The 16,333-nt window shown below is 32.8% G+C and overlaps 4 protein-coding genes across 5 annotated transcripts in view; 2 read left to right on the top strand and 2 right to left on the bottom strand.

Annotated features, from left to right (window-relative positions):
* Positions 1-10,999, bottom strand: part of LOC126876376 (venom serine protease Bi-VSP-like) — a 16,651-nt gene extending 5,652 nt beyond the window's left edge. Inside the window, exon 1 of the mRNA XM_050639235.1 lies at positions 10,157-10,999. The gene's annotated coding sequence lies outside the window, so the exon portion shown is untranslated. The remainder of the gene's footprint in view (positions 1-10,156) is intronic.
* LOC126876382 (omega-amidase NIT2-A-like) overlaps positions 1-16,333 on the top strand; it is a 398,341-nt gene that overhangs the window by 91,279 nt on the left and 290,729 nt on the right. The window lies entirely within an intron of this gene.
* On the top strand, positions 5,946-13,436 carry LOC126876378 (omega-amidase NIT2-A-like). Its single transcript, XM_050639238.1, has 4 exons — positions 5,946-6,878; positions 11,521-11,705; positions 12,100-12,268; positions 12,543-13,436. The coding sequence occupies exons 2-4, from the start codon at positions 11,622-11,624 to the stop codon at positions 12,674-12,676; spliced, it is 387 nt and encodes a 128-aa protein (XP_050495195.1). The 5' UTR covers positions 5,946-6,878; positions 11,521-11,621; the 3' UTR covers positions 12,677-13,436.
* The window catches only part of LOC126876377 (venom serine protease Bi-VSP-like), a 126,026-nt gene continuing 118,145 nt past the window's right edge, over positions 8,453-16,333 (bottom strand). Inside the window, exons 2-4 of one of the 2 annotated variants that reach the window (XM_050639237.1) lie at positions 10,046-10,087; positions 8,700-8,751; positions 8,453-8,628 (exon numbers count right to left, since the gene is read on the bottom strand). In XM_050639237.1, the coding sequence (XP_050495194.1) occupies positions 8,453-8,628; positions 8,700-8,751; positions 10,046-10,087 (270 nt within the window). Of the gene's footprint in view, positions 8,629-8,699; positions 8,752-8,837; positions 8,955-9,135; positions 9,427-10,045; positions 10,158-16,333 lie in introns of those variants that run through there. The other variant, XM_050639236.1, reaches the window with a different exon arrangement.

Raw genomic sequence — 16,333 nt, forward strand, 5'->3', positions numbered from 1 at the left:
TATAATATTGATAATAATGATATAATTACATATAATGATAATAATAATATAATAATTATATATAATATTGATAATAATGATATAATTACATATAATGATATATACGTTGATCGACACATTAATTATGTCCTCCATATGGTATTTTTATATCGGTGTCATGAACATTTTTCCCCGAACGACCTTCTATCACGCGCGTACGTATATCGAGAATATTATTGTATTATCGTATTATCGAGAATATGTGTTGATATACACATTAATTAAATCCTCTATATAGTATTTTTACTTTGCTATCTTGAATAGATAAATAATCTCGAATATAGACATACAGGTACACTTACGTTGATATACACCTTTGTACAAGGTGTCAAAAAATTTTTTATCACGGCGTTTTTTTAAGACGATTTTATAGCTTCGAAATTGATCTTGACACGATTTTCAATGTCAAATTATTTTTCTATTGCATCATGTGATACTCATTAGGAGGAACAAAACTTCTGTTTTCTTAGAAAAAATGTTTGAAATTTCATTAATTCCTAGATTGATTTTATTTATACTTTAAGGTCAGATATGACATCAAATAATGTCAATACTAATATCTAGTTATTTGTCAATTTACAGCATCTGAAAAACAAGATATCTTCGAGACAGCGTGGGTTTTCTTTCCAACTTTCTTAACTTTCAACAATAAAATTTTCGTCAAACGATACAATCTATCCAACAAAGTTCTTGTACACAGCCAATCTCGTAAGAACATAGATCTTCTTCAAGTATTATTCTTCACAATGCTTCGTGTGGAATTTCTACTTGACGAGTTATTATTAAACGATTAAAAGCTTATTATTATACGATAATGTAATATCGTAGAATAGCTTTGATTGGAGATCGGCTGAAATTAGAAAACACCGTGTACGCCGTCTTTTTGTGGTTTGTTTACATCCAAGAGCGCCTAGTAGCAGTGACGCGAGAAAAGATAAGCAGCGTCAAAACAGAAGTACGGTTTCATATTTCAAGGAGTGGCAATCAAGAGGCCAGAGTATGTGAGCCGAAAAGTGTGTGTGTGTGTGCGCGCGCGCGCGCGTGTGTGCGTGCGTGCGTGCAGGACCGAGCAGGAATGCATTGGCGAGGTTCAGAGTTGATCGAGACGTCGAAGCATAGAGTCGTTAGAATTGAGTTGCGAGTGTTGTCGAGTGTTAGAGTTGCTAGTGAGAGAGAGAGAGAGAGAGAGAGAGAGAGAGAGAGAGAGAGAGAGAGTTACCAAATAGTTGTCAAGTTATTTGTTGTAAATACGAGCGTTGCATTTAGTTTTCCTGTTAATCAAACATCGTTTCTCTGTCTAACTAATATCTGTATTTTCAATCCATTATTAATAAATTATAATTAATCGGACAAAATTACACCTTTAATATATTCCGATATTACATTACCGTTATGTAATATTTATCATGCTTATTTTGTACGTAAAACGAATCGTTGGAATATTCCCGAAGCTAACGAAGCATTTCCCAAAAGTTAAACCGAAGAAATTAACGCGAATAGTTAAGTGAAATTTTTCCATTAACTTGCTGACCAACCGGCAAATAAAAAATCATAAAAATTGTTTCAATGTGTTGAGGTCACGCATAACTTCTTTTTTCATTGACGATTACCAAACAGGTAAAATTTCGAAATTGTACGAAGGCCACGTGACCAGATCGTATTGGAATTTGAAGTGCATGGAAAAAGACAACTCGAAGTACAAACCTTGAGCTGTACTACTCGAAGTACAAACGTGAACTAATGGATGCAGAAAAGCAATTAACGCCAAACATCCGAACAGCATCTTGGAGCCCGTCATTGTTCTGAAATAAAAGAAGTGACGAATTAAAAAGACGCAGGACTAATAATAATAAAGGAAACTTAGTTCGTATTATAAATTGAATTTACATCAGAAAAGAAGCACGATCAAGCGAAACAGATCGTAGAAATGACAAATATCATCGATATACGTTTCAGTGTAATTTCACTTTTGAAAATTATTTAGTTTAATACGATCGTATTCATCGCTCTGAAACTTTCATTGTGCTGCAATTTGTGCTGCGTCTTTTTAATTTCTCTATCTTTCTGTGTTTTCGGAAAAATTACTTGAAAGATTAAGAATTGCTTGCCTTATTTTATTTTCGATTAGTTAGGATTTGATTATTCCAGGTAAGGTTTATTATTTATAACAGGTTTTATCACTTGTTTATTATTTAGGAGTTTGTTATTTTAGGATTAGTACCTTTTAGGATTTCTTATCCTTCGAGTTTCTGTTTCAGATATCTAGGTCTATTTCAAGATGTTTTATTACATTAGGATTATTTATTCGATTAAGATAATTTAAGAGTTTCACAATGTACAAAGAAATAATCGCGTGAAATTTAGATTTATGCTTTAAACGTATTAAACACGCGGTAATTTCAATGTCTATAGCCTCGAACGTGTTCTGATTAGTTGTGTCATTGTCTGTGACATTGAAATCACAAAAATCCATTGCAAGTGTGCTGTCATGCAATGTGGATGTAATTGGGTTTTTTGGGTATTTCCTGTATCATCTGATTTGTACAGTACTATTTTAACGCAAGGACAGGAAAGTTATTATATATTTCCCGTCCATTATTTGAATCGTTGTGAAGTGTAACGAATTATATTCGATTCGAGGAGATGTTAATGAATTACCCATTTCATATGTAATTACATGGAAATAAAAATCATTGCAAAAATAATTGATCTAATGACAACGGAATTTCCAATATTTTTTTGTTTCGTCACGTCTTTTTCATAATATATCTTTTATAGGTACGTGATTTATTAATCGTTCGAATGGAAATAATTATTCGTATAATATTCAAATGATTCTAGCCATAAAATAAATTAAAACGATACCTGTAATGCAATCTGCGTATGACGTCAACCTCGATCTATGCTTATACAAGAAATTTTATCAATCAATGACTAGATATACAATAATCAAATATTATAAAATTTCCTGAAAACCTTTAGGTGTTAATATTAAGGTGTTAATATCTTTAATATTTGCAAGTTATTGTTTAGCGCTAATTAGTTAGAATGTAACAAGTGGTGTACCAGAATTGAGATAATTAAGCCACACGAACAATCTTATTTAGATCTTTTTAATTTTTTAATTCTCTTTTGCTCTAATACTTCGTAAAATTAATCTTCATTAGCTACTACACTTCATAGAATAACAAGAGATAATTTTTCTTATATAACGTTTCATTCATAAAATCTATCATTAAAGTATATCTTCATAAAAATATCATTCCATACTAACGGTATATTTGGTGTCATACGAGATAACAGTTACCAGTGATGACATATGTAACTTTATAAAGATATCTCGTTTTATTATATATTAAAAGAATGTACTCATTGCTGCTATATTTCAGATGAAAAAAAGGTGGCAATGATTTTACAGTAAAATCGTTCGTTTACAACTGATTCATTTACATTTCATGATAATACTGTGCATTCTGAATATGCTATGATTTGGTTTAAAATAATAAATAGTCCATTCTTGCATACTATTGCTCCAGCTTTACTTGTATTATCGATATTGGTATAAATAGAAAGACAATTAATGTCGTTCGAGTCTATTTTCGGATCATTTATATTACGTTTAATCCATATAGTTATTATATGAGACATAGTATCGTAAAATTTGGAAGAATAAAACGTTCGTACAGGAAGTACATTTTATAAGAACTCCAACAAATCTGCGTGTGCACCTAAAATACAAACTGATAGTGATTGTTCATAAGTTTATATACATTATCTAATGTCAATCGAAGGTATCAATTCTTTTTCTCCATAAGAGTACTTCTTCATTTATATGTGTTCAAAAATACATGTGTTCAACCGTGAAGCATATGTCACCTACAACGAAAAAGAGTTTTCCTATACTTAATATTTCCTTTATATACCTATGAAAGTCTATTCTTCGCGTAGTATGAAATTATGAATAAATCTGGAATATTGTTCAATCTGAAAAGAAAAATAACTTATTGACATCATTCATTGATACGAGATTCAGAATGTTTGTTTTGTCTTGCAGAAAAAGAAGGCAGCCCTCCCTTTCTTTTAATGTGAAATAGAAAGCGAAAATTTGAAAACAGATTTTTTGGAAATTTACTTGCAAATATCGTTTTCAATATCGTGATTTTCTTCCCAATGGTACTGTACTTTCAAATTTTCCAGTATCCCTCTAAAAACAAAAAGTCGAACCTCGTTATTGTTAACGTAGGCATTACAAGGAAGCGAAGTATTAGAAAGCAGCTCCTTTTTATTATGGATTTCTCTATAATCATGTAAATAAGAAATTCCGGAAATTTTTTCCTCAAGAATTTAATTCTTGTGTTTTGATTGATAATTATTACACTGCATACTAACTTTTCGCATACTGTTCGCGTCTAACAGTTTCCTAATAATAACTACTTCAAAATTACATATGTTCTTGCACGAATTCAAAAGTACGTATGATACAATTACAATTGATTCTAAAATAATAATTATTTAAAGATATTAAGATACTAATTAAACGTTTCGCTGTATTTCAAAATCTGGAACAACAAATTTTTATTTATAAAAAATGAAACTGTCTTTATATATTCTTTGTCATGATGCTATTTCTTATTACCGTGTCGACATTTTTTAAAATTCATTTTGTTATCTCTACGCAATATGAAAATTCATATGCTGCTTAATATTTTTTACATATTATCCATCCACCGCATGATATCTCCTGAAAAATCAAAATATTAATGTTATATTATTACAATGCTTCTTAAATTTCAATTTTTGACAAATTTGAAATCCAATATATTTTGCACAATTATTATTTATCAAAAAATTCCAAGTTAGTAACTTTCTTTTCAAATGGCAAATAACATATACTTTGACTTACCTGTAAGTTTTTGTTCCTAATCATCATTTCCTCTTATAGAACACATCATTATTGTTCTCATAATTACTACCAGTGTCATAGATATTGTAGTGGCTACAACTGAATTAATAGAAAATGATAAATAACTGTGTATAACACTAACACATAATTGTGTATAACAATGACAGATAACTTTTACTTACATATCAGTCGATAAGGGATTACTGTGATATCCTGTTGATGTTTCTTAAGGCACTTGATTAGGTGCGATACGGTATCATTCCTTATGGTATACTGTAGATAAGTATTTTAGAAAATAACAAGAATAAATCTAAATTATTCAGAGGTTCCAGTTTCGGCTTAGACATAAATACAGGACCATTTGCAAAGAAGAAAGGGTGCGTTTCTACAGCCTCGTTATAGTAACCATGAATACCAATCTCTGAATTACTGGTTACTAAACATAAATATCCTATAAAATTTAATATATTTCTTTAATTTTTAATACATACATGAGTTAGTAGTTCTAAATTATGAATCATCCTACCTGTGATATTACACTTTTCCTTATAATATCATCACTCGAGTGAACAACATTAAGATCATGTAAACCATGTCATCCTATCTTACTGTGAAGATACTTAGTTATGTTATCTAACATTATAAAAATATCATCAAATTCAAGTCCTTTTATTCACATCACATGGCCACGACGATCTGGTTCTTCGTTATATAATGTTCTAAAATTTGTCGTATATATAGGATGTACAAACCGTGATATCAAGGTATCAGTTCTTCCTTCCCAAGGGACAGTTTCATTAAAATTCTGATAGAATTAAAAATTAATTATTAATATTCTAACAATCATATATGTTAAATACATTATAGTCAACGATATATACCTGAGCGAATGTAGGGGTGATTCCTTGATAATTATAAATGTCATCAGCCCACATCATTGTGCCACTTCTTTGTACTCCAGCCTCTAGATTAACAGCCTAAACAAACATACGAAATTTTATAGAAGCTGTACAAAATATAGTATATATGCGCAATATTGAAGCGTTCAAGGGGATATAAAGGTAATGTACATCACATACACGTGTACTCTCATGCAACAAAATACAATTAGATTTAATAGTATAAGCTCTTTTATTCATCATAAGAGATTGGAAATTTAAGTGTCTTACGAGGGTGAGTAAAAAGTTACCCGCTCTGTCGGTGTAGAATTTATTTTAAGCAATTGTCAAAAAAGACATACATCATTTTTTGACATAATCACTCGATTTCTGTATACACTTTGTCCATTTGCCGAAGGACCTTTATATTTTCTCATTAAAAAATGTTTTGGGCTGAGCTGCGAACCACGAATGCATCGTCGTCTTCACCTTTTCATCAGCTTTTTCGGCATCCATCTCGCACAAACTTTTTAAAATCCAAATCTGTCGTGCACTATTGCATAAGCAGAGCCGTGGCTGATTTGCAAATGATTTGCCACATTATCCAGTGTCACTCGTCTATTCCATAGAGCATAAGTTCATGAGCACGTTCAATGTTGTCATCGTGGATGTGGACGGGCGTCCAGCTGTTTTTTCATAACACTTGTGCGATCTTCTTTGAACTTTTGTGCCCATTCAAACACACTTCGTGACAAAACACTTTCTCCATAATGTGCATTAAATCTTTGATAAATATAGGCATCAAACATAACCTCCGACCACAAGAAACGAATCACAGCATCCTGCACTGTTTTCCTGCAAATCACCATTGCAAAGCGCCATTACTCGCGCAACGGTCACAAACGAATTGACGTAACACAAAGAAACCTGCGCAGCAGCACTGAACAGATATTGACGTCATACGAAGAGTGCAGATGGATCAATACGGTCGACAGAAGTTTTATATATCTGGAGTGCGGATAAATTTTTACTGAGAGTCGTATAGGAATCTATAATCTGTAAGTACACCTTTGGCTGAATGGAAATTTCTCTTACATATAGTCAAAAATGCAGAAACTGTGTATTGAATTGGAAAGTGATAAAAAATAAGTGAAGTTTCGAGGTTGCATGTGATTGCATGAGTACACAGGACGTTTTTAGCGAATAAAAAATAATTTTGAAAGACACGAGACTTATCTTGTATTTTATGCACTCTCTGTGTCCGAATTTCCAGAAGCTCTCTATCTTATGAAGTGTTTTAGATTAGCCGGAAAATTTTGTACGTACATACAAGAAGTATACGATCTAAGTGGAATATTCCATTATTCTCTTGATACAACAGAAACGAAATTTACAGAACTTCCCAGAAAGTTGGTTTATTATTACCAAATTAATAGAATTAATATACGTTTATCATCTTTACATACCTAAGTCGTGGAGGTTTATCGTGCGTAAAAAATTAGTGTCGTTTCAAAGTTACATTTCGTACATTTTAAGCCTATAATTTGTAACGTACAAAACAATGTAAATTTGAGCTGTTTCTTATCTCCACAATAAGAAAATCCAACTTTACGTTTTTTACACAATGATATTTATGGAACAGTAATATCATATTATTGCATCGCTTGGAGAATGAAGTCAAGGTACGATGTGACCCTAGTGTAAACGCTGGGATACCCAGCTGTGCCACACTTATAAGCATAAGACACAATACCTATTAAATACGAGGTTAATTCATGTTGTATCAGCAGTGGTCCGCCACGGTCAGCCTGAAAGGATCGTTAAATTTTTAATCAAAGATACTGAAATATATCGATCGAATTGCATTGAAATTATACTTATATACAGTAATAATCTTCTATTGATTTGTGTATTGAAATACTCCAATTTATAACGTACATGTTATATGTATTTTGAGCAAAACTAAGATTAGAAGGAAATTAGATTAAATACCATAACGAGGTGTGAGAAGTGGGCAAAACTATTAAATTGTGTTTATCTATTATTTTTAATGTTTAAGACGTCGATTTGATGTTAATTCGAATTGACGTGTCTTCAGATACCGTATAGTTTGTAGTAACTCTGTAACTTAATTACCGTACAAGAATCCTCTCCACCCTGAGCATGTTCGGCGCATATTATACCATCAGTGATATCAGGTGCATTAGGAAATTTGGAATAAGCTATTTTGCATTCGGCGTTCTTAATCACTGGCATTTGTACTTCCATTAATGCATTAGGTCGTGGTCGTCCTACGAAGAAAATGAGAAAGATATTTAAGACTGGAACTGTTTAATTTTATTATAAAATTGATATCACTTGCTATATCTTAACGCTCCCCATCCAGCAACAAGGGGGTTATAGCCGACGAAGTTGCTCTTTCGTACAAATGGGATATACGTACCCTGAAAAATAAAAAAATAAATGAAAATACAGGAAACGAATGACCAAAAGTATGAGAAAGAATTGTACACGCTTTATGACACAATATATGTGTACAGTAAGAAATTTCAGGATATGATACTTCAGTAATACTCAATAGCATATATATATATATATTTGAGGACTTACTCGAAAATGGCACCTCCTCCACCTATCTAAGAATGGCAATATTATGATTGTGTATGTTTTCTATTCCATCCATATGTGCACAATGTGCTGCGGTCAAAACATGCCTAGCCGATATCAGGGAACCTCCGCACTTCCATAGTGGTTTGTCTGGGTTTCGGGGATTACGAAAACCTAATGCAGCGATCCATGGCCAAGCGCCTAAAATGCAATAGTCATAGTTGTGAATATACATAATTTTTTCTCACATAACGAGTAACAACGATTATTACCTATTCGATATTCGATCATACAGCAGACGATAAGTACATACGTACAAATACTCTGAAATAGAGATTTGATAAAGACAGAAATTAAATTTTTATTCCAGTGGAATACAAATTATTAAATAATTCTATATAATTTCTATTTGAACTATACTGAACTATAAAGTTCAAACGTGTAATTTCTGCCCTAACAGTTTTTGATCTCTATCCATATTATTACTCCTATATCAATTTTTTATTTCAAGCAAAAAGATACTCTTCCTAACATGAAGTAAAAGAAAGAAATAATTCAAGTTAATAAGTAAAGTTACTACCGATAAAATCATAGCATTATTATTTAGTCTAATTGAAATGTACATTGATGTGCTGTTTAATGCCTTTAAAGTTCATGCTTTGCAGTAAATGGCTTATTATTAATCGGAAAGAAAGACATAAAACGTACCAAGTTCAGCTGGTTTACCATCGACCACCCTGGTATGAGAGACGTTGCTAAAACCACAGTATGGTGGTCGCAAAGCCTTATACTTATACACAGTTTTTATTAAAATTTCTCTCTTCTCTTTGTTTGGATCGTTCGGACAGCAAACGATCGTAACATTGACCTGGTATCTGCACACTGATCGTCTATAAAAATCGGTGGCTGTACGGTACTGTATCTGCCATATTTCTTGCAGAGGTTTACATTTTCTGTAGTCAAGGCACCTGCCTTCTTGATTGTCCGGTGTGGTACATTCTGGATCAAACAATTTTAAAACATTTATACAGTTCAAAGATGCGTAAGAAAGCGACACCGATTACTCAACTTTCGAAGTAAAAAGCCGATCAAGTCCACCGGATTGCCCTACAGACACGTATTAATCCGTAAGAGTTAGTCATCATGTTGATAATAATTATCTAAAGAAACTTTTCACGTGAAAATATAAAATTTTAATTGATTAGATATTGTGTTAGCCATACTTAAGAAAGAAAATGAAAATGAATGAAATGAAAGAAAAGGACTACCTTCAACCTCATGTTTTAAATAAACACTTTGTCAGTTTTGCGGTAAATAAATTCTTAGGAATTCAGGACAGTTTTTAGTGAATCATTTTGTTTCGACCGTTCGCGGAGAGACGCGATCGCGAGATAGCACGTCAACGAGAGTTGTAAGTTCCCGTTACGATTAAATAATCGACGCCACGAACTGATCGATCCCCTTATTTCGATTATGATAATAAGGGTAGTTCAATGAAATTCCACAGAATTAACACAAATAAATTAATGTTTATTTCAACAACTTATTAACTAGAAAGATATAAATGGAACAAAAAAAATGTAACTGCGTTTTGGTTGATAAGTAATGCGCGACATACCACATGTGTTGACGGTTCGACTTCTCGAAAAGTTCTGAACGCCTTTCGATTTTTTTCGTTTTTTCTGGAAGGCGACCCCCACTACGTTCGGATCACGCCACATTCTTTTACTGCGAGGTAAAATACGGGCCACGAGTCGACGTTTCTGGAAGTCGCCCTGCTTAATGAACCATGCGCTTGCCACTACAATGTTTGTTTGCCGGGCAGACGCGACGATCCGTCTGCGACATTATAGTGCCGCGATCGATAGTTAAGAATATGACCTATGGTAAGCCGCATGGCGTAACATTCTCCCCCCGTTGAGAGGGTACCGATCAAACTAGCGAGGTGTGGTTGAAGTTCCCATCTTATTTCGGCTCGGTGGCTAGTTGTTCGGGTTTCTCGAGATCGGGTTGAATTGGCAGTGGGACAAGCCTTTTGACGCCCCGATCCAAAATGCTCTTTGCCGTCTGAACTGTAGCTGTCCGGATGACACCATCGGCGCCTGAATGAACCTTGATAACTCGGCCCAGAGGCCAATGCATGGAGGGAACGTTGTCCTCTCTGAGGATGACGATTGTGCCCTTTTGGATGCTGTGTCCACCCTTGCTCCATTTATTGCGGTTGGTTAGCTCGTTCAAATACTCCTTATGCCAGCGGTTCCAAAAATGTTGTTTAAGCTGTTGGATATGCTGCCATTTGGAGAGTCGGTTCGATGGAATGTCTCTGAAATCTCGATCACGTAAGCACATTAATGAATCGCCAATGAGGAAATGTCCGGGAGTGAGGGCTAGGAGATCATTTGGATCGGTGGAGATAGGAGTTAGCGGGCGGGAATTGAGGACTGCTTCTATTTCTATGATAAGAGTATTACGGTGTTAAGCTCATATGTTTCTGTTTCTCCACTCGCGCTGCGCCATAATATCCTTTGATATTTCCGATCCTCTGGTCGTACGAGGAATTGCCGATACATTTTCTCGATCTCGCCAGTGAGTACGTACTGATGAGCGCGGAATCTAATTAATATACAAAATAAATTGTGAATTGATTCGAGAATATAGGATTTCCCCATTTTCATGATTATCGTGATTTTTGTATAAATATATTTTTTAAGATACTAATAATTAGGTACTTATAAATTAGTATTATCAATTATTTTGCATTTATAATTCCGCCTCTAGTATAAGTGTTAATTGAAAACTAACTTTATGTTTCAAAAAGTACTAGCAAAGTCGTTGAGTAACAAGCCACTGATGCTAACACAAATAGCATTGTCGTAATTAAATATTTCTAAATATTCATTTTTCATTTTGAACCTGTAGAAACAATTTATTATATATACTATTAGCTAAGTAATTGCATATTTAATTAAGTCGAAATATAAAACTTAGTTATTTTAATAATTTAAAAAATAAAAAACTGACAAACATTTCAATTTAATTTATGGTTGGAACAAAAGACAGTTATTTTTCATTAATTGAAATATTGCAATGCAGAGTACTTTCGAAAATACGCCGAGAGTATTCCTGATGGTGAAACGAGCGTTGCTTCATCGAACGCAGCTAAAGAAAACAACATCTATGTAGTTGGTGGTACGATGCCTGAAATAGAGGGCGATAAATTGTACAATACCTGTACTATTTGGGGTCCCGATGGAACTTTGATAGCAAAACACCGAAAGGTAAGTAATATATTCCTTTATGGCTTTGAATTTGAAAATATTGGGGCGAAGAAAGTGACTCTATCTAGGAATAATTTAGGAATATACATATGTACATACGTATACTATAACCAATTCTATAATTTACGGTTTATAGATAACGTTATGATACGGGAAACGCCCATTTTTGTTGTAATGTGTAATATAAATTTTTCACATACTTAAAATATTATTATACTTATTTTTTCTCCTTTTTAAACATTATTAAATGATAAGATTTTTTAATAAAAGAAAGTGATAAAAACGCTGTCAGTTATTAAATAAAAAATAATTAAAGTTTAGGAGTTGGTAACTTTGATATTAAATTACAAAAGTTGCAGCAATAGAATTAGCGACCACATTTTTATGTTATTAGGTACATCTATTCGACATCGACATTCCTAATAAGATTACTTTTCGAGAGAGTGATTCACTCAGTCCTGGTAACTCCCTAACGACGTTCGATGTGAAGGGCTGCAAAATAGGTATTGGCATTTGCTGTGATATTAGATTCGAGGAAATGGCACGCATTTATCGGAACAAAGGTACAGTAACTTAATCGATCAATACTTAACTAGCAAAAAATTAAATATCTTTCTTAAATATATTCTATATAAAATTAATATAATCTGTAACTCTGTATAAAAAGAAGCTTAATTTAAAAAACCAGTATATTTGCTGAAAATGAAACAACTAAAAGAATTAAAAGCACAATAAGAGGACTGTCCTCGCATATTCAGAAATGATGGAATGTGAACCGTGCAACTACGAAGTTAATTGGTATTCGGTGGCTTCATATTTCCTGCTTCTCTGGGTTAGGTTGCCAAATGCTGATATATCCAGCGGCATTCAATATGACCACTGGACCACTGCACTGGTCATTACTTCAGCGTTCCAGAGCGAATGATAATCAATTATACGTTGCCTGCATATCACCGGCTCGTGTTCCTTAAGCAAGTTACGTCGCATGGGGACATACACAGTTGACCAATCCCTGGGGAAAGATTCTTTACGATTTGGAAACTCAAGAGAATATGGCAGTCACCGATATCAAAAAAAAAAGAAAAAAAAAAAAAGAAAAAAAAATTTCAACAAATAAATAAATAAAAAAAAAAGTCACCGATATCGGTAATTTACAGCTTAAAATTAAAAGCGAGAGATCCATGATGTAATTAATTTTTAGTCTCGTTAATTTATCGATTTAGCCATCTTCCTCTGTATTTGTTGAATTTATTAGTAAGCATTACTTATTACTTCGTATGTTTCTTTTTTCTATCAGATCTAAAAGTTGTTGAGGAAGTAAGGGCTCAGATACCTACATTTTCTCAGAGACGTACAGATTTGTACGACACTGTCTGTAAGAAGGAGTAACTCTACACTAAAACAGAAAATGTTTTTTTATAATATTTCTACTACGATATCCTTTTTTGTGAATTATTACTAATTTCTTATCATCCATTTCTTGTAAATATATTATATCACGATATTACAGATATATACATAGATATACACGTTAATTAAATCCTCTATATGGTATTTTTATATCAGTGTCATAAACATTGTAAACCGAAAATCTTCTATTACACGCGTACATATACAGTCAATATTATTGTTACATATAGTGATACATACGTTGATCCACACATTAATTAAATCCTCTATATGCTATTTCTACTTTGCTATCTTGAATAGATAAATAACATGTCGCTTCCAGATGTCAAATATTATTTGCCAAATGCACATATAATGATATAATTACATATAATGATAATAATAATATAATAATTATATATAATATTGATAATAATGATATAATTACATATAATGATAATAATAATATAATAATTATATATAATATTGATAATAATGATATAATTACATATAATGATATATACGTTGATCGACACATTAATTATGTCCTCCATATGGTATTTTTATATCGGTGTCATGAACATTTTTCCCCGAACGACCTTCTATCACGCGCGTACGTATATCGAGAATATTATTGTATTATCGTATTATCGAGAATATGTGTTGATATACACATTAATTAAATCCTCTATATAGTATTTTTACTTTGCTATCTTGAATAGATAAATAATCTCGAATATAGACATACAGGTACACTTACGTTGATATACACCTTTGTACAAGGTGTCAAAAAATTTTTTATCACGGCGTTTTTTTAAGACGATTTTATAGCTTCGAAATTGATCTTGACACGATTTTCAATGTCAAATTATTTTTCTATTGCATCATGTGATACTCATTAGGAGGAACAAAACTTCTGTTTTCTTAGAAAAAATGTTTGAAATTTCATTAATTCCTAGATTGATTTTATTTATACTTTAAGGTCAGATATGACATCAAATAATGTCAATACTAATATCTAGTTATTTGTCAATTTACAGCATCTGAAAAACAAGATATCTTCGAGACAGCGTGGGTTTTCTTTCCAACTTTCTTAACTTTCAACAATAAAATTTTCGTCAAACGATACAATCTATCCAACAAAGTTCTTGTACACAGCCAATCTCGTAAGAACATAGATCTTCTTCAAGTATTATTCTTCACAATGCTTCGTGTGGAATTTCTACTTGACGAGTTATTATTAAACGATTAAAAGCTTATTATTATACGATAATGTAATATCGTAGAATAGCTTTGATTGGAGATCGGCTGAAATTAGAAAACACCGTGTACGCCGTCTTTTTGTGGTTTGTTTACATCCAAGAGCGCCTAGTAGCAGTGACGCGAGAAAAGATAAGCAGCGTCAAAACAGAAGTACGGTTTCATATTTCAAGGAGTGGCAATCAAGAGGCCAGAGTATGTGAGCCGAAAAGTGTGTGTGTGTGTGCGCGCGCGCGCGCGTGTGTGCGTGCGTGCGTGCAGGACCGAGCAGGAATGCATTGGCGAGGTTCAGAGTTGATCGAGACGTCGAAGCATAGAGTCGTTAGAATTGAGTTGCGAGTGTTGTCGAGTGTTAGAGTTGCTAGTGAGAGAGAGAGAGAGAGAGAGAGAGAGAGAGAGAGAGAGAGAGAGAGAGTTACCAAATAGTTGTCAAGTTATTTGTTGTAAATACGAGCGTTGCATTTAGTTTTCCTGTTAATCAAACATCGTTTCTCTGTCTAACTAATATCTGTATTTTCAATCCATTATTAATAAATTATAATTAATCGGACAAAATTACACCTTTAATATATTCCGATATTACATTACCGTTATGTAATATTTATCATGCTTATTTTGTACGTAAAACGAATCGTTGGAATATTCCCGAAGCTAACGAAGCATTTCCCAAAAGTTAAACCGAAGAAATTAACGCGAATAGTTAAGTGAAATTTTTCCATTAACTTGCTGACCAACCGGCAAATAAAAAATCATAAAAATTGTTTCAATGTGTTGAGGTCACGCATAACTTCTTTTTTCATTGACGATTACCAAACAGGTAAAATTTCGAAATTGTACGAAGGCCACGTGACCAGATCGTATTGGAATTTGAAGTGCATGGAAAAAGACAACTCGAAGTACAAACCTTGAGCTGTACTACTCGAAGTACAAACGTGAACTAATGGATGCAGAAAAGCAATTAACGCCAAACATCCGAACAGCATCTTGGAGCCCGTCATTGTTCTGAAATAAAAGAAGTGACGAATTAAAAAGACGCAGGACTAATAATAATAAAGGAAACTTAGTTCGTATTATAAATTGAATTTACATCAGAAAAGAAGCACGATCAAGCGAAACAGATCGTAGAAATGACAAATATCATCGATATACGTTTCAGTGTAATTTCACTTTTGAAAATTATTTAGTTTAATACGATCGTATTCATCGCTCTGAAACTTTCATTGTGCTGCAATTTGTGCTGCGTCTTTTTAATTTCTCTATCTTTCTGTGTTTTCGGAAAAATTACTTGAAAGATTAAGAATTGCTTGCCTTATTTTATTTTCGATTAGTTAGGATTTGATTATTCCAGGTAAGGTTTATTATTTATAACAGGTTTTATCACTTGTTTATTATTTAGGAGTTTGTTATTTTAGGATTAGTACCTTTTAGGATTTCTTATCCTTCGAGTTTCTGTTTCAGATATCTAGGTCTATTTCAAGATGTTTTATTACATTAGGATTATTTATTCGATTAAGATAATTTAAGAGTTTCACAATGTACAAAGAAATAATCGCGTGAAATTTAGATTTATGCTTTAAACGTATTAAACACGCGGTAATTTCAATGTCTATAGCCTCGAACGTGTTCTGATTAGTTGTGTCATTGTCTGTGACATTGAAATCACAAAAATCCATTGCAAGTGTGCTGTCATGCAATGTGGATGTAATTGGGTTTTTTGGGTATTTCCTGTATCATCTGATTTGTACAGTACTATTTTAACGCAAGGACAGGAAAGTTATTATATATTTCCCGTCCATTATTTGAATCGTTGTGAAGTGTAACGAATTATATTCGATTCGAGGAGATGTTAATGAATTACCCATTTCATATGTAATTACATGGAAATAAAAATCATTGCAAAAATAATTGATCTAATGACAACGGAATTTCCAATATTTTTTTGTTTCGTCACGTCTTTTTCATAATATATCTTTTATAGG

This window comes from Bombus huntii, unplaced genomic scaffold (assembly GCF_024542735.1).
Source record: "Bombus huntii isolate Logan2020A unplaced genomic scaffold, iyBomHunt1.1 ctg00000073.1, whole genome shotgun sequence".
NCBI lineage: Eukaryota > Metazoa > Arthropoda > Insecta > Hymenoptera > Apidae > Bombus > Bombus huntii.